General features: G+C 50.0%; 1 protein-coding gene across 1 annotated transcript; it reads right to left on the bottom strand.

The window, feature by feature from the left end:
- Positions 1–1,766: 1,766 nt before the first annotated feature.
- Positions 1,767–14,655, bottom strand: LOC122366893 (CCR4-NOT transcription complex subunit 6-like). The gene is made up of 7 exons (XM_043339547.1): positions 14,510–14,655; positions 8,369–8,501; positions 7,222–7,408; positions 6,475–6,559; positions 5,678–5,788; positions 3,483–3,689; positions 1,767–1,862 (listed from the first exon to the last, which is right to left on the bottom strand). The coding sequence occupies exons 1-7, from the start codon at positions 14,516–14,518 to the stop codon at positions 1,767–1,769; spliced, it is 828 nt and encodes a 275-aa protein (XP_043195482.1). The 5' UTR covers positions 14,519–14,655.
- Positions 14,656–19,374: the final 4,719 nt, after the last annotated feature.

Genomic DNA, 19,374 nt, shown 5'->3' with positions numbered 1-19,374 from the left:
CACCGCCGCAGTAGGCCTCTCGGGGGCCCATGGGGCCGGCGCCGGCCGCGTGGCTCCCCGGCGGAGCTCCGCCAGGGCCCAGGTGGCCGGAGGGGCCCGGAGGACCCAGAGGAGGGCCCGGGGAGGCCCAGTTGAGGTCGGCTGGACGGGGCCGGCGGCCGCGCGCCGCCCCGAACTGGCGCCGTGCCGGGAACGCGCCGTGGTGCGCGCCCGGCCCGCCGTGCTGGCCGTGCTGGTTGTGGCCGCCGTGGTGACCGTGGTTGTGACCGCCGTGGTTCAGGTAGCCACCCGCCCGGCCCGGGTGTCGCGTGCCGTACCCGTGATTCATCTCACACGTGTGTCGCACCTCCTGCTCACAGCCCTGCCACTCTCTCTCTCCGCCGCACACTCACACTCACACCTCACACAGGAACGAACGGAGAGCGCCGTTCGACATCCACACACGCGCGACTGGGCGGCCCGGCGATTCGGCGAGGTGCGCCGGCCGGCGGCGGGCACAACACTGCGCCGCTGTCGCCGCCGCCGCGCCGCCGCTGCTCCACAGCCGCCGGCCGGGGTTCCCAAACCGGTCGGCCGGCGACCCACTGCCGACACGCAGAGGTCCTCAACTCGGCCGGAACTGGGCCGGAGCGGCCCCGATCCGGGAGACACGTGCCGTGCGGCCAGGGCAGCGTGCTAGTGACCTCAGCGGCCAGCGGACCGGCGGGATGACCTCTGAGACCACCCCCGACCTGGAGCTGCGCGTGCAGGCCGGATCGGAGGATTGTTCTGCACATTGACAATAGCGCGCTGGGCGCTGATTCTAGGTCACCGGCTGTTTTGGATCTTTAAATCCGGAAGAATCAGTTAGATCAGTCGCAAGTAGAACAGGCTAGGTGAGGCCCTTGTTGGTGGTAAGATGAGGAACTTGTTGGGAAAATGGACATGAAAGTCGTGCGTGGACAGCTACCGATCGAATGACCCCAAACCATCGTGTTCGTGACCTACAGCCCGAGTCAGATCGACCCGGGACCCTTCACCGTACTGTCTGATAGATCTACCACACAAACAAACAACCCCACTTCAAGGCTGCACAAATGGCGCCGAATCTGAACCCGAATCGCTGAGATTCCCAAACGTTACGGCACGTCCAGAGTAGCATCGATGGGAAATTAGAACAGCGTCGTACACGTTAGAACCTGCTCCCTCGCGGTGCCGCGCTCTCCAAGCGCCGGGCCCGAGCCGACTCGATGGAATCTAGCGGAGCAGGTGCAAATATGATTTTTTTACGGAGGGCGGCAGAGCTACGCTGGGTGTGGTGGAACCTGCCCCGGCGGCTGAGCATAGAGGCACCTGCACAGGGCGCGAGTACAGATGCCCCAGGCGCGGGAACAGCGGCACCCACTGACGCCCCGGGCTGCTGGGGTATAGAGGCACCAGAGACGCCCCGGGCGGCTGCCAGACCCATAATTACCGCCAAGGTCAGCCTCGGGCGGCGGCAGCCTGCGGGCAGTGCACTGCAGCGTCCAATTACCACGCGCACAACACCACACCACACCACGCCGCACTCATTACGGCTGGTAAATAACGCGCAGGAATGAGCGGAGTCGGAAGATATAGACTCGAGGTTCTAGCAGTGGATAGGGGATACCAGAAACGATGCAATAGCGGAAACAATAGTCCGCGGTAGCAGCCACAGCTACAGTGTCACCCTGGCATCATCATTGACAAGTGGTGGATTCTCTTCGCGAGCGTAGTTCCTCTGATCATCGAAGAAGTGGTAGGTGTTACAACAGCAGCAGCAAGTACTGATCAACACCGATAGCGACCCCCGCGGCGGTGCCCAAAACTCCCAGCCAGAAGCGGTACGACGGCAGCAGAGGCTGGAAACACGGACAAAACAAAACAAACCGGACACGAAGCTGGGCCATAAACCCAGTGACCGCGTGAGCTGCGACGAGAGAACACCAGCCAGCTCCATACGTCACCAAAGGATGGTGCTAGAAACGAACGGACTAGTGCAACGGTGGCTCTGATTTACGTGCCACCAATGCATGTCTAGAAATTGGTGACGTCGTATTTTCGTAACCTGATCATAGTGATCAACTCAAGCACCGTCCAACTAGCACAAATACACATATTTCCTCTACTACATTTACAACGTGAAAGATAACCATCACATCATGTATACACATGGAGCTTTATTGTATGTATTGCAGCAGGAAGACGCTCTGTTTTCCGCACAGCTCCGCCCGCCAGGCTGATACGATCGCGGCAGGTCACTTTGGTCACTCAGCCGGCAGACCGGCCGGCCGATATACGTGAGCCAGGCACCTGGCACGGATTAACAGGAACTGCTCACAGTGGTACGGATCGTGGATAAGCATTCAGGACTTCAGTCCTTCCTACTTACCGCGCGCCATGCCTTTCGACATACTGTCACTTCCTGGGGTAATAAAACCGTTCAGAGGAAAATAAAACGATTTTGGGTTCGCAATTGCACATAAAGGCTCCCCCGGGAGACAGTGTGGAGTGTGGACAGAGCAGTTTCCCCAGGGGCACTGTCAGCGGTCTCCCGGAGAGGGGGATATAGCTTCCCCAGCGTCGTGGTCGGCAGTTTCCCTGGGGAGGCACAGTGTAGTTTCCCCAGTGTCCCTGTCGGCCACCTGTCGTCCATGTGACCGGGACCGCGCACCGACAGCAGACCGACGTGACACAGCGAATCGCTCCCCACCGCCGCACACTGGCCGGACGAGCGAGTCCAGCCCTCAGGCGGGACAGGGCATAGTAGCCCCTGCTCAGCCCTCAGGCCTCACCCCGGCAGGACAGGATAAATTAGTCTCAGTTCAGCTCTCAGCCTAGCAGGAGACCCGGCTAGTGCCAGCTCGGCCGTCATCCCGGCAGGACGGGACCGGTCGGCGGATCGAGGTCACTGGTATATACCGGAGCCGTCGGACCCAGCACCAGTAGGCGGCACGGATGGTCCGGTCAGGGCGGAGATCAGCTGCGGCACAGGACCCTGAGCTACCAGTTTCACAGCGACATAATGCAGCTCGGGATCGCAGCTGGACGGCGGAAATCGCACGTCCCATCTGCTACTAATAGTTCGCTTACAGTAACTTGTTCTAGTGCCATACACACGCATATATTGCCTTATTTATATTGGGTTTATATTTCATGGATAATTGATGAGCAGAGCGTGTTTCATTTCACTGAATCAACACGTCCAACAATTTCTGCATGATATCTGACCGATCACCACTCGACTGTAATTCGTTCTCTGCATGAGCCGTTTTCAAAATTCCACCATTTCCTTTTAACTGCACCACAGCATCAACGTGTATTGCCTCACTGTTCCACCGATTTGACCCTGTATCCTGCCCTCCCACTTTTCCACCGCTCCGTCGCCTGTATCAAGACACTCCACTCCGCAGCGAAGGCGGTCCGTTAGCGACCGATAAGGTCGAGAATCGCGTGTCGGCCGGGTGGCGAGTCGACCGTACGGCCGGCGCCGACCGACTGAGCCGAAAACGCGCCCGCTCGACGGCGGAGCCAGTGACGGGCGGCGGCGGAGCGCTGTACTCGTACCGAAAGGAGGGTACGTTACACCGGGCAGAGCTGTACCAGGCGGAGGATTCGCTGTAGATTGTAGATACCAGACAGAGGGTACGCTGTACCGAGCGGAGGGTACGCTGTACCGAGCGAAAACGCTGTACCAGGCGGAGGGTACGCTATACCGAGCGGAGGGTACGCTGTACCAGGCGGAGGGTAAGCTGTACCGGGTGAAAGGTACGCTGTACCGGGCGAAAGGTACGCTGTGCCGGGCGGTGAGTACTCTGTACCGGGTGGACCGTACCCTGTACCGGACAGAGGGTGCATTGTACCAGGCGGTGAAAAGGACGGTTATGCAGCATCAGTGTGGGACGGAAAAGCAACGAGCATTGTGGTGTGAATGGCACCAACCAAACCAGAAATTATCCCGGGCTGAGCTTGGGGAGGTGGGTTTTGGACTGGGCTATGCCCTACCAAGCCCAATCTGTGATTTTCCACCATTGGCCAGCTTGGGTACGGCCCAAGCGATATCAGTACCTGGGTTTAACCCGCGCTCTGCCATCCTATGACGTTGCAGAACCAATAGAACGCACGAGCAAAGGGCACCCAGTACTAGTCCCCGTGTCTATAGGATTGGACACCACTGGAGTGCGAAGGATGCTCAGTACAACACACAGGCTAAGGGCCCAGTACCGTGGTGTGACCGTCGGCACCTAGATAAGACGAGACTATCTTCAACTGTAACCACCACCAAGGCTAGACATAAGCAGGAAAGCTCACAAATGCTGCTCGTCTGCGGAATTCTGAGAGCGCCACAAACCTGAACATTATGTAAGACGGTTGCAGGGCGCTGCAAAAGACAACAGCGCCCTTTGGAGCACAACTGTACGCGGCCAGGCTGAGCCCTGGCATGGCTCTGCCCATGGCGGATTTCTCCATGGTAAGGCTCCAGGATGATCCGTGGGTGACGAATAGCGCCCGAATGACGTCCGCACAGTGATCAGTAGCCAGTAGCCACTAACCATCGTCCAACCCCGACCAAATGCCGGTCACCGTCGAAAAACATTCACCAGACGACGACAGACAGGGGATTGAAGGACAGCTGGACACGAAAATCATCCGATAGGGACCAACAAGCACCTACGATACAATTAACGGCACCAGCAGTGACCAGCCAACACCAGTGGCAGCCAGCCTATCAACAAACGGGGTCGGCAGCGACCATCGGTGACACTCCCAATACCAGAGAGCGACAGACACTCCACCCGGGCGGCATCCAGAGGACCAGCAGTCTGCGGGTGGGACTAACCGCCGAGTTTTCACTAATCCATTCCATCCAACAGCATCGCAATCCGACACGGAACGCTTTTGCAGCCTCTGCTGACATCTAACGGTCAATATTAAAACCTCAGCTTCCCGCTCTCCCCGCTCTCCCGGTGAGGGCGCCACTGCACGGCGGCCGGAAATGCGCACGGTGAGCTCGGAGCTTCTTACAGATGGCTGAAAATGATCCCCCAAAGAACGCACCGTTCCGTGCTTCTATCCTCAGGATACAGAAATCCTTCTCCTCCACGCCGCAACCCCCCTCCGGGCTGGACAGGCAACTTTATCTCATGCGGGCTGCTCCCTTGGAGCGGCACCGCTGCTCCCAAGGGAGCGCACCCCGTAGCCGGGTGCAGTGAGTGCCTTGGGGCTGGGCGGCCTGTCTTCGGACGGGCTCAGCCCCGGCGACTCACTAGGGTGCCTGCCCAGACCAATGTCTCCCCCTATATCCTATCATCCTTCCGGCTCTGAAATGGTCTCATTGGACCGAAAGGGCCTAACCCAACAAAACAACAAAAAAAAAAAAAACAAAAAAAAAAGAACGTGATAGGACTGATCGGGACCGGAACTGTCCCCTCGCACCATGGTATACATGTCACACCGCTGTGGATTCGCGATTGTGAAGCCATTTCACTGTGGACCCCGAACAGCTGGGACGTGCCGTGCCAGTGTCCTGTGCCTGAGCTGCTGTGAACCCAGCCTGTGAAGTCGTGGCCTGCAGAGCGGACACTGTGTGCCCATGTGGCTGTGAGCTGTGGGGTCGGGACTGTGGGGCCTCCAGGCTGTGGAGAAGACACTGTTCATTTGACTGTGAGCTGTGTACTGTGGGACCCTCTGACTGACCTTCGAGACTGTTGAGCATCATGGTCAAGAGTCGCTGTGTGCCATTCGCCTCCTGGTATACTGAGAGGATGTCCGCCGCCAGCGGGTTCCCCTGAGGTCACAGGTCACAGGTCAGAGGTCACAGGTCAGGTCAGAGGTCAGAGGTCACAGGTCACAGGTCACAAGTCACAGGCTTACACACACTGCTGGTACACTGAGAGGACGCCAGGTACCATGCGAGCTGCCGGCAAAGCCTAGACACAATGAGGGCACCCGTCGCAAGGCTGATTCAATTAATCAAGATTCCATTAAAATACAATAAGTTACCAGCACACTCATCTAGGTAATTCAGAAGAATATGCAAAAATATGCAGTACATCAAAATGAAGTTCGACAAAAACATATGACAGTCCTACAGGTAACATTTTCAGTGGCTTGCCGTCTCATTCGCAGCAGTTCTCTACGAGGAGGCCCGCATAGCGAGGGCGAACACACCGTCACATGCAAACTGCCATCCCTCCCGCCAGCGAAAACGGCAGCAGACTGCTAATCCTCCCAGCAACTGTCTGATCCACCAGCTCTCTCTCCAACCAGCTGTCCCACCATATATCTATCCCACAATCTACCCCTTCCACCAGCTATCCCTTCCATAAGCTATCCTACCGGCCGTCCGGCCAGCTATCCCACAGCTGTCCCACAGCAGAGCTGTCAGCCGCTGTCCCACCAGCTGTCCCACCAGCTGTCCCACCAGCTGTCCCACCAGCTGTCCCGCCAGCTGTCCCACCAGGTGTCGCTCACCTTCAGTCCCAGGACCTGCAGGTTGAACAGCTTTCCCAGCTCGTACGGCAGCAGCCGTAACAGGTTGTGGTTCAAGTGCAGCTCCCTGGAGCAGGCAGACACGGGTCACCACATCGCCACGGGTCATAACACGGGTCATAACACGGACACGGGTCAAAATACGATTACGGACAAAGGGCAGAACACGGACACGGGGTCAGAATACTGGTTAGAACACGGATACAGGTCAAAACACGGCAAGGACAAGGTCAGGACAAGGACACAGTCGCGGGTCGGCACACGGGTCGATAAACGGGTCCGAACGAGAACACGGGTTAGAACCGGTACGCAGGGGACGCGGTCCGGGAACAGCAGCACAAAAGGCGCAGTTCAGGAGCAGGGATAGGCGGCGCCGACGGCCAGGTACTGAACGAATGGTAGCAGGTAGGGCTGGCATAGTTATAGCATATGTAGCCCATACTACAGGTCAGACAGACAGGCGCACTCTGTGTAAATAATATGCTTGTTAAACCACAACAGCTATGAGCTAACAAACCGAGGACTAAATAATGATGTACAAAATCAAAGCGGTTGGGATGATTTTAACTTGTTTGTCTAGCAAAGAAACACCAAACAGTAAAAGATCATCGGAAACAAGTCAGCGAACGTGATACATCCGCTGATCGCACCGGTCCACAATACAACTGACAGCCCGTTCGGCAAGTGCCGCGCCCACAGCGGCCGTTCGTTCACAGGGAGCGTGCCCACCTCATATTGACGAGGTCTCCGAGCTCTGCGGGAATCTGGCGCAGCTTGTTGTTGGATAGGTCCAGGTAGGTGAGCTGCGTCAGGTTCACGATCTCGGCCGGCAGACAGACCAGCGAGTTCTCGCTCATGTAGAGTGCCGTCAGGTGCTTCAGTCGCCACACGGAGGGGCTGATGTTACGGACCATACCTGAGGGGACGGGGGGGGGGGGGCGACTCGGTGAGAGAGGGAGAGAGGGAGGGGGACAGAGTGAGTGAGTGAGTGAGTGAGTGAGTGAGTGAGTGAGTGAGTGAGTGAGTGAGTGAGTGAGTGAGTGAGTGAGTGAGTGAGTGAGTGAGTGAGTGAGTGAGTGAGTGAGTGAGTGAGTGAGTGAGTGAGTGAGTGAGTGAGTGAGTGAGTGAGTGAGTGAGTGAGTGAGTGAGTGAGTGAGTGAGTGAGTGAGTGAGAGAGAGAGAGAGAGAGAGAGAGAGAGAGAGAGAGAGAGAGAGAGAGAGAGAGAGAGAGAGAGAGAGAGAGAGGAGGGTGAAACAGCCAGAGACGGGGTGACGGAGAGTGAGAGTGAAAATGAGACAGAACAAGAGTGGGCGAGTGTATGGGTCTTATGAGCAACCGTGGCCGTCCTACAGTTTACTGACCATGTGAAACATTAATTTCCAACTCATATTTATCTGCTATCACTCAACAGACAGCAAAATAACTGTCAGATGGGAATGAAGCAAAAATAGCATAGACATTTAAATTACTTCCATGAAGTATTAGTTAGATATGAAAAAACAGTACGTAGATTGAAATAAACAGCGCGGTGCTCCCACCTACGAAATGGCAACGTCAAAAAGAATTACCGGAAAGAATATAGGGGAGACAGCAAGAGAGACAGAGATATTGGTAGTGTCAGACAGACAGACAGACAGACAGGCTGTGTGACAGACAAACTGTCAGACTGTCTAACGAACTGCCAGACAGTTAGACAGAGAGACTGTCCGACGGACTGTCATACGGACAGTCCTGCCCACTGGACAGCCAGACAGACGGTCTGTCTGAGACTGTCTGTCAGACTACCAGACAGGTAGTCAGACAGTGACAGACGGCAGTCAGACAGTGACAGACGGCAGACAGTCTGCCGGACGGTCGGCCGCCGTCGCGACGCACCGGTAATCTCCAGCTCCTGCCAGTGGCTCTTCCGTCCGGCGGCGATGTCCTCCTGCGACATGAAGGTGGGGGTGCGCCGGCCGCATGCCTTCTCCTGCTTCTCTTTACCGCTGTTGCCCCTTATCATCGCACCCTGCAACAGAGGTACGGCGGTCAGCGGCAGCGACTAATAGCAGTACGGCGGTCAGCGCGGACCAACGGCGGTACGGCGGTCAGCGAGGGACTAATAGCAGTACGAGGGTCGGCGCGGACCAACAGCAGTAGGAGGGTCGGCGCAGACCAACGGCAGTACGGCGGTAAGCACGGACCAACAGCGGTACGGCGGTCAGCGAGGGACTAATAGCAGTCAGCGCGGACCAACGGCGGTACGGCGGTCAGCGCGGGACCCACGGCAGTAACTCAGCACGGGAACAATGACAGTATGGCGGTCAGCGCGGGACCAATAACGGCAGTAAATGGTCGGCGCCGGACCAGCGGCAGTAAAAGGGTCGGCATGGGGGACCAATGCCAGTATGGGGGTCAGCACGGGACCAGCGGCAGTACGGGGGTCAGCGCCGGACCAACGGCAGTATGGGCTGAACACAGGACCAACGCCAGTATGGGTTGAACACAGGACCAACGGCAGTCCAATGAGGACATTGTCAGGATGCAATGTCCAAGGGACAGTGCAATGATAACCAGTACGCTGGGAGGGACAGTGTTATCAAATGTGCGCAGTAATAGCACAGTGAAATAAACATAATACCAGATCACCAGTGATGCCACTGTAATGGCCCCAACATCACCCCTTTATTTATCATTCTTCACTGTTGTATGAACCAGAGCAGTTCATCTGTATGAAACGGGAGACCTCACAATGGACACCGGCGGCACACTGACCTGACGTCACCAGTTAGCAATCGTCACAGACAGGCCGGTAACATCACAACTAGTTATAGGAATGTCCACAGTTTGTCTACAATGAAAGTTTTCCATCCAACCTTATTCAGCTTTGTATTATTGACCAGTTTTATACACAAAGTCGTACAGCCACTATTATTATTTTATCCGTCCTTATTGGTGGGGTGATGGGGACCGGGGAGGAGGTCGGTCGTCGGAAAAACTCCTCGGTTTTTCGCGAACAGCTCGCGTAAAAATCGGTCGAACGCTACCAAACTCTCGAAAGCCTCAAGTTAATCAATCAAGAATTTAATAATGCTTTGAAAATTCAATGACCCTGACCAGCTCAGGATTGATACAGCTAGGTAGCTCCCGTACCGAGTTAAACCTCACGCTTATGGGCTAGACGGAAGACGGAACAGACGGTTCAGACGGAACACTCCGCCTCGTTTCTTCGCGAATAACTCACGCAAAGAACGGCCGATCGCTACGATTTTTTCAATACCATTGAATTTCCAATTTAACACCTACCCTGAAAATGTCATGACCCTGAACAAAATAATCTTTGACCTAAGACCTGTCTCGATACCATGTCAGGCCGGAATAGCGATTCTGCGTATGTCGGCTCATATTATCCGTGCATTTGCAGTCATTTTGTAGCTGCAGACGCCCCAACATGAGACACGATGATTGTCACAAGCAATTTATGGTAGGTGTAAAGGTCACCTGAGGGGCAGGTCAGGTGAAGGTCACTGACCTTAAATGACCTTGGCTCACCTCTTCGAGCTTATGTATTTCTAGGTAGTTTTTGGAGTTGATTTCAAACTTAGCACCCACTTGAACATTTCAGTAGCTAATTTAAATGGGTATGTTACAAAGTTAAGTGGTGATAAACAAACACCAATTATATATAGCAGGCAGGATGCCCATCGGTTGGCCTGACCTGACCTGACCCAACATACCCCAAATGCATGAATGCATCAACTTTAACAATAATAACCGGAAATTTGCAACTAGGACCCTAAAAGCCCCATTTCAACGCCAAAGTCTACCAGGTCCCGATTTTCTTTAACCCGCGCCGTGCTGGTGGCCTATTTTTTCCGTGTAGTGCTGGGGGGTTTTCACGCCCCTTCTAACTCGGCACCTGGGCCACGTAGCGGCACGCGGTAAGCGGAAATCGAAAGAGCGTCAAAAAGAATGACACAAGCACTTGGTTCATTTTTTAGGTCAGGTCAAAGGTCAGGTCACCAGAAGTCATCAAAGGTCAAATTTAGTCAATTTCAAAAACTTTGGAAACTGCCAATGGCTAACTCGGGAACCAATAAAGCTACAGCGCCGCGGAAAAGCGCATTTGATAGCCCTTTTACACGCCTTTTTGAGTGTTGTTTTCAGATTTGACATCAGGTCAACGGTTTAGCCTCCAGAGGGCAAAAACTAAAAATAGCCGTTTCCACAAAAAACGATTTCCGGTAATAACTATTGACTCAAGCGAGCCACGACATTACTTTTGCCAGCATCTTGTTCCTCTCGTCGAAACGCGTCGAATGATCTATACGTTGACCTTGAAAGGTTGTTTGGAAATTTGACCTTAGGTCAAGGTCATGACCTGATTCGATAGGGTCATGTTGCACATCAGTCGATACGTATTGTCGAGCTGAACAAATCTGACGTGTTTTCACCGCTCTAGCACATCTCAATCAAAAGTTATAGCCAAAACACTGCTGGTGACCATTAATGACCTGAGATGACCTCAGGGGCACACAGAGGGGTCACAGGTGCATTTTCCGATTCAGTGTGTCATGGTAAGATATTAACCGATGTTTGAGAGAGAGGGTCTTGAAGGAAATTCGTCCAAAAGAGGTGCATTTCAATTTCCTCCCATTGACTTATGATGGAGTGGTCGCAAAATCAGCCTGACCTTATGTCACAATTATAAAAATCCAAGATATGCATTTTATACATACTGTTATTTCTATCAATTGCTGAAAGTTTCCAAGTGATCGTTCATTCGGTGTACTATAGCGGGCCTTTGAACTTTTTCGGAGGTAAGGTCACTTGACATGACCTGGTGACCTGATCTTGAATGACCATGGTCTGAAATCTTCACAACATGTGTGAAAAGATGTATGAACAGGTGTATCAAAACGGCGGCGCTAGAAAGTTGCGAAAAACCGGAGGAAGGGGGGCGTAAAAACGCCCCTCAGCACGGCACGGGATAAGTTTCGGTCATTGACCTGACCTGGAAGGTCAACCAATGACCCAGGACTTCAAAATTGGGTATCATCATCCTCGCATTGCCACGGAAGCGACACACTCGTTATCTACATGAAGCTCTAGCTCGATCAGGGGTTGCATTGCAAGGTGGCAGAAGGGTCTAAAAGACCACCTCTCCTACATGCATGGGGTATCCACAGTCACCATCCCCCCCCCCCCACAATGAAAGGAATGCTGTGTATGGAATGGTAGCCAGTTTTCCATGGGATTACCTTCAAATCACTCATATAGGTAACATGAAAGAGCTCTTTATGGCTATTAACTATTTTGTGCAAGAACACCTAACCATTAAAATGTCATTTTCTAAAAGTCAAATAATGGTCTTTCGTCTTAATGCAAATGTGAAATATGATGGTAAGTTGCAAACTGAAAACTGATCAATATGACTTGAGGCTTATGTCAAAAAAGTACCTTATGATGAATGAATTTTACATGGAAACAAGGGGCATCATGAATCAGGCACTGATTACTGTAGGTATCACAAGAATATACCAGACCAGCTGTCTAAATTCTAAAGCTAAGAGACCCCAAAAGGCAAAGGGTCTCAATTTTTTTTGGCCAGTATCTATGATAAATACTTATCAATAATCAATTTCAATAAAACATCCATGCCCCTTGCTCATCATATCTTGTGTGCTTCAAAGTTCAAACTATGCTTCTGTGACAATGCTGATGCACAATTTTTAAGGTAATATTGAGTGCGTACTACATAGCTTGCCCAATTGTATATATGTTAAGGTATCTACTGATTTGAGGATACAGCTTCCACAACCATACTGCATGGAATTCAAAATTAGAACAAAATTAAAGAGCACACCCTTTATAGTTGACAAAGCCCAAGATACCATAAACATTGCTTTCCTTTAACTATTAGGAAGTGAAGCTCTACCATCAGCACCTCTTTCCTAGTTAGTTAGTTACATATAGGGGAGACCCGGGAGGTATGGGCCCCCTGGAGGTATGGGCCATCGCAGTTTTGAAGAAGTGTTGCGTATTTTTACACATTTGACGGCGTTAACTGGTAGCAGCCATTCCGTTATACATCCCACGTGATTTTCAAAATCTTCCTCAGTCTTCGTTGGCAATGAGCGGTGATAAAGCGTTTTTGCCCTCTTCGAGTAAAATACGGTACATACAGAAAATTCGTGATAAATTTGAGCCAGGCTCGTTTTAGGATGTCAGATCATCGCTAACATAAAGTTTAAAGCATGCAAATTAAGACTGGATAGACAATTTGAAGCTTTCTTGCAAGATTATGAGCTGAGATGCTATGCACATTTTGGCGTCCTGGCCGGGAGGTTCGGGCCACCCACCGGCCATTGATCCTAATGAATAAAAAGATGCCTTCATTGAATGTCCCCGTCAATAAGTTTAATTTTTGTCGCGCAAGGTCGAAAATTTAACTTCAAATTTCATTCAAACAGAAAAATATCATTGATCTTATTTTATGGTGCATGCTTGAGTTTACCAAAATACATATATGGGCCCACGTCACCTCCATGAAGTAAGCTGTTGGCCGCTTATGCGGTTCCTGAGCTCTAAGAGAGATCAAGGTAGATACCAGCTATGAGTATTTTTCTCATTGTCGAGAAAAGAATATGAAACATGGCACCGGCCCATACCTCCCGGGCCATGGCCCATACCTCCCGGTGTATTTTGATGGATCGAAAAAGCACATGATTTATTGAAAGTTATCTCGAGACAAAATAGTTGATCCTAGATGCCTAATATCAGGCACACGTTGCAGGCGAAAGGCAATTTGACGTACACAGAGTGAAAACCCGGGTCTAGCCACTGCCCACTGGAAGAAAATTGCCTTTTCACAAAACCGGCCCATACCTCCCGGGTCTCCCCTACACTATTTACATTTACATTTATGAGATATACACTATACATACATGCTATCAGCTTACAAATATGGCAACTGGTTCAAGCGTAAAAAAACTGATCTTATTGGTGAAATCATTTATCACTAGAGCAGTGTTACTGGTAAGGTATGATAAACTTAGGTTAGGCTAAGCTTCATCGAGTTGTTTTATATTTGGTGGGGTCAATTTAGCTTAGGTTAGAAGTGCATGTGATGATTTTCTATACTTACTTTCTTATTCTGACTTTCTTATTCTGAGAATACAGTGGTGGTTATTAACTTGCTATGCATACACTCAGCAATCGTAGCACATTTCTAAATCCTTTCATTATCATTATTTTTCATTGCATTCATTGTGCATTTAGCTGTTTTTTTTTTAGACAGAATCACCAGTCAAGAAGCAAGATGCAAAGCACTGAAATGGTCAGCCTTAAAGGAAATATATCACTTTTAACATACCGTTTTGAGCTAGAACAGCAGTTTTGTTGCTTGAGCTGAGACTAGCACCAATCAAAAGCTTTTACGCCCCAGTGATCACCCTAGGCAAAGATAGTCCATTTCTCGTCCTGATAAGAGGTCCTTCTAGAGGAATGCAGTATTTGTAGAGGAATACAGCCATGTCATTGTCAGACAATGCAGCATGCATAGGTTTGAATTACGCAATATGATAGGCCAACACGTAATAAGCTTTCGCTTCAGATATGAAAGTGAACTATTCCTTCAAGTTGTAGGTAGGTATTTTTCCCAAATAAATTTATTGTTCAACTATCAATTTAAGGTGTAGATTGTAGCTAAATTTAAGGTGTAGATTGTAGCTAGATTGATGAATGTTTTGAAAATGATAAGTCCAATTGCTGTCAAACAAATGTTTCACTTTGATGGAGCACCAAGTGAATGTGAAATTGAAATCTGAGCTACCTACCTACTTATCATTATGGGCTTATTTGATGAGCAAATTATGCTAGCTAAACATGGGAGGACAAAGAGCACCTGAGCCAAAAATAAACCGCATGGGAACATTTTAGGAAAGAAAACGCTCTTAAGGTATGAGCGAGACAGTCATAGCGCAGCAAAAACAGATGCGACAGACCCCGTCCCCTCTCTTCCTCACCACCACTCACCAGTGTCATAAATGTAACGCGCCTCCAATTTGATAAGGGTAGGATTTAGAACCACTAAAAATGCCAATACTTGAAATTTTGATTGATAGCGAAAGTATCCCACGCATAACCCGAACCGTAAACACTCAAAACCTGAAATGCAAGCGATAACAATAGAATGCTGCCAGTTCCTAGTAGAGAATATAGTAACTTTTTCATTTCTCAGTCAGATATTTGGTAGTTTTTCTAAATGAATGAAAATTTTATTTCGATGGTTAAAAATTCATTTAACATCTTTTAACCCAAACCTTAAATTTTTGAAAAAAAAATACAGCAAAATAATTTGAAGTCGGACATAAGCTAGAGGAAGTCCTTCAACACAGTAGTGCTTGAGCTGGCTTTGGTTTAATTCCAGCTAGGCTAATCTGGAATCAAACTATTCCGTAACCCTGAACTTGAAGAATAAAGATCTAGCAAATTCTTATGCCCGGGCGGATCCTCACTTACCTACTTAGGAACCTGGGACTTTTTTCACCGCACAGCGCTACAAAGCGCTACGCGCGTGGTATAAGTAGGTATCAATCAATCAATCAAAAATATATTGAAAACCAATACAATTCAAAATGAACAATATTTATGAGCGATTGGTGCAAATGCTAACGCATAAATCAAAGCACCTCTCGCAAAATAACAAAAAGACACATCCATGTCTCCGACCGCCGACACAGGTCCAGTCTCACCACCTCAACCAGCTGATCGAGACGCACAGCCCGGCCGCGCCGACCACGCCCGCCGCGCCAGTCAGACAGTTAACGCACGTTGAAACGTTTCGATTCGAACAGGAATCGTTGGAACAAGCGAGCGACCTCACTCCTCTCGCCGGTGCTAAGATTTGTGCCGTGTAGAAGAATGCGTATTTGCATGTGTTGTGGTATTTGAGAAAAATCATAGTGGAGCATATTGGATATCGATTCAAATAAATTGGCTCTGTAGAGTTGATATAGACTACAGTGTAAAACAAAATGATTCGTTGTTTCTGGAACGTCACCGCAGCTGCAGAAAGGTGTCGTAGATTTCTGAATAGAGAATAGGTGGGCGTTAAGCTCTGACATACCAACCCTGAGTTTCGTGTGCATAATGTTTCCTGTCTTAGTGCCCAGCGAATAATACACCGGTGGAGTCGGAGCACCGAGCCACCGGAGCACTTCACGCTTGAAAGATACAGGCGATGTGATCGTACGGAGGGATTCGGGAAGTTTGTTCCAGTCTCTGGTAGTGACAGGAAAAAAGGACCTTTGGTGAAGAGTGGTTTTGTTGGGAGGGAGTGAAAGTGTGCTTGCGTTTCTAAGTGTTCGCCTTGTTTCTTGTTGTCGAGTTCTTGGAAGAGTCGATACAATGTATTCTGGTAGTCTTGGGTCATCGTTGGAGTTTATTATTTTGTGGTACATTAATAGTCGATGGATGTCACGTCTTGTTGATAGCGTGCTCCAGCCTAAATCCAACAAGAGTTTGTTTGTCGGTGTTCTAAATGGCACGCCCGCAACTAGTCGTGCCCCTCTATTATGTAGCGTCTGTAGTCTCTGGGAGTCGTATAGCGTTAAATGTCGATCATATACAAGGTCACAATAATCAAAATACGGTTGAATATATGTCAAAAACGTTTTTTCAATAACATATCTAGGGAGGAATTTAGCTACTGGATAAAGTGGGCTCATGGCTCTGTTAACTTTTTGCAAGATCTCATTTACATGCAAATGAAACCTTAGGTCTTTTGAAAATATCAGACCCAAGTGTTTATGGTTATCTTCTTCTTTTATATTCAAACCTCCAAAGGTAAGCTGTAGTGGTGATGCATCTTGCTTAGTTGAAAATGTTTGTTTTACAGTTTTTGACTTATTGAAGTTGATGAGCCATTTATGACCATATGCGTGTATGAGGTCCAAATCCGTTTGGAGTGATTGTCTTGTAAGGTGTTTTTCTCTTTCGTCATATGGAGCATATACAGTAATGTCGTCCGCAAATAGCAAAACATCATTAGTCAGGTTTTCGGTCACTGCGTTCAAATACATAAGGGCAAGTAAAGGGCCTAAAACCGAGCCCTGCGGGCAGCCCGCTTTTAGACTTAGTGATGCTGACATGGTATCACCGACTTTCACTCTTTGGGTGCGATCTTTGAGATACGACTTTATCCAGTGTAAAAGACTATCAGTTATGCCGAATTCGTATTGACATTTTATAAGCATCCCCTTATGCCATATTCTATCGAAATATTTGGATATATCCAAGTAAATTGTTGTGAAATGATTGCCCTTGTCCAAGTTCGAATAAATGTTGTGTGTTAAGTGGAGCAATTGGATTTGGGTGCTGTGTCCCGGCCTATATCCACTTTGACTTTGTATAGAGAAGCTGTGCGGAGTGGCAATGCTATAGCATCGCCTGACCGTGACCGAAGGCTTGAAAGAAAAGCAGCAAAAAAAATTGTTGAAGAAAGTGAAAAGGAAGAACGGCTGCATACCCCGCTGCCGACCATGCCCACGCAGCCCACCGCGCAAAAACCCAATAAAATAAAAATTAAAACGCCCGCCTCGCCCACCGCACGCCCGCACCCAACAGCAAAAAAACGTCATCACAAACGACGCAATAAAAAGAATCGCCTGCACCGTTCCTTGCCAAATATGCTAAAGCAAACGCAAATAATAATAAAAGTCAACAAAAATAATAAAAACAGCCGCCCCGACCGCCGACCGCCCGTTGGCAGCTGGTGAGGGATGGGACTGGAGGACGGAGGGCGGAGGGGGCCAGACGCCTCCCTCCCACCCCCCCAGTCAAGATATATACCTCGGGGCGAACGTCTCCTAAAAAATAAATCCAGTGTTTTTCTTTTGCAACGGTATTGGCAATGAATCCATGCTAACAAAAAACAGAAATAAAGCGCCTTCAAAAGAATGTTGATGGTGGCCAGCTCGATGGTACACAAACCTCGGTAAGAAAATGTGCTCCAGAAGCGTGTGGGATTCGGACCCGTCGGAGACCGGTAAGAAGGGTGACCCAACGGGGGACCGGGCGGACGGAGGATCTCGTCAGTCGTCCCGCAGCCGCCGCAGGCCTAGTCCACGGAGTGGAAGAGTCATCGTGCTTTGATCCCCTCCTGTCCTGGTTAATGAATTTGGTTTATTAAAGGAAATCTGCCACTTTTAACATGGGGTCTTGAAATGAAAAAACAGTTAGTTGTACCCAGAGGTGAATTTTACCGCCCAACTACCACCCTAGCCAAAGATATCTCATTTTTAGTTCCGAAGTCATTCCCAATCCCTTAGGCCAGTAGCGGCGGAACACCTTCAATTAAGGGGGGGGGAGGGCGCTGCCGACTTTTGGTCCCATTCTTTCCATGCGACGCCCATAGGGCTAATATTAACCCTCGCATGTGTGCGGCGTTTGCCAGCTTCTAATGTGTAGGGGGGGGGGGGGGTCGGTTGGACCCCCCCTTGCCGTTTGGCCCCTGATCGAGCTAGAGCTTCGCGGAAAAAACGAGCGTGTTGCCCGTGACGAGAGGAAGCCGATGATACCCAATTTTAAGGTCCTAGGTCATTGGTTGACCTTCCAGGTCAGGTCAATGACCCAAAGTCGGGAAAATCGGGACCTGTTAGAAAGTCGTAAAGTGTGGCTGCTAAGGGGTTTTTAGGGGTGCTGATCACGAATATCGTGTTAGTTTTGATCACAGATGATGTCTTGAAGCATTTAGACCAGGTCGGGTCAGGTCAGGTCAGGTCAACCAGTAGGCGTCGTGACGGGTAGGTATTCGTAGTACGTGTCAACCGCCTCTGACAGCTTCGTAACATGTTACGAAGTCACCAAAACTACTTCGTAAATGTTCAAATGGTTGCTAAATTCGAATTCAGCTCCAAAAACTAGCCTAGAAACATGTAAAACTCGAAAAAGTGACCCGAGGTCACCCGAGGTCACCAAAGGTCAATGACCTGACCTGACCTTCAGGTGACCTTGACACACAAGGGAGTAACATCAAATCACATGTTTGAACGTTTGAAACCACGAAAAGCTTGCAAACACGCGGCTAGTGCGAGCCGACATACGCGAAATCGCGATTCCGGCCAAACATGGTCTCCGAAAAGAGGTCACAGGTCAAAGGTCATTTGGGTCAGGGTCATGAAATTTTCAGGGTAGGTATAAAATTGATCAATGCGAGGGTACTGAAAGTTTCGTCGCGATCGGCCGCTTTTTACGCGAGTTATTCGCGAAAAACCATGGGGGGGGGGTCCATCCGACCCCCCCTACACATGCGAGGGTTAAAATGCCAAAATCAAAGGGGGCACGGTGCCCTGGTGCCCTCCCCGTTCCACCGCCTATGCCTTAGGCACGCAGGAGTTTCCCTTCAATCGTCAGCCAATCAGAAGCCAGGTATCTACCTATGCAGTTGGTCGGATCTATGCTATGTCATATGATTCATGGTCAATGCGTAATCAGCTTCCACTGTTACAATACCTGTTATTTCATTCTCCGGGATTTCATAGTTTGTTACTGGCACCATGACAACGGGCAATAGACACCTATCCGCGCTTGTTTAGATTCTTCTTCAATTTGCTTCTAATCAGCGACCAGGGCCCCCATAAGTGCGAGGCTTAAGATTTTTCCAAAGCACTGGATTGCACTGGATAAGAGCTCGCAGGGCATTTAACCCGCGCCCCACTGCACACTGGTCGGAAACGCCCTCACGAGAGGCCACGGGCGATTCCGGAGTTTCGGATTATTTTTTATATAGATCGATTTGAAATTGATCATATTATTATACTTAGGCCAAAAAAACTAATCCGGGTGACCAAAAATACCTGTAATCAGCCCCCGAAGATGGGGTATCCCAGAACTCGGAA

Source organism: Amphibalanus amphitrite, unplaced genomic scaffold, assembly GCF_019059575.1.
Source record: "Amphibalanus amphitrite isolate SeventyFive unplaced genomic scaffold, NRLGWU_Aamphi_draft 000837F_arrow, whole genome shotgun sequence".
NCBI classification, from domain to species: domain Eukaryota; kingdom Metazoa; phylum Arthropoda; class Thecostraca; order Balanomorpha; family Balanidae; genus Amphibalanus; species Amphibalanus amphitrite.
Note: the sequence above shows the minus strand (reverse complement) of the source record. Positions and strands in the feature narration are given on the sequence as shown.

Coding starts and splice junctions, on each gene's coding strand:
- LOC122366893 (XM_043339547.1), bottom strand. Junction 7,409..8,368: donor GCAGGAGCTGGAGATTACCG/GTGCGTCGCGAC, acceptor CCGTCCCCTCAG/GTATGGTCCGTAACATCAGC. Junction 1,863..3,482: donor TCAGTCGGTCGGCGCCGGCC/GTACGGTCGACT, acceptor CCGTGTTTCCAG/CCTCTGCTGCCGTCGTACCG.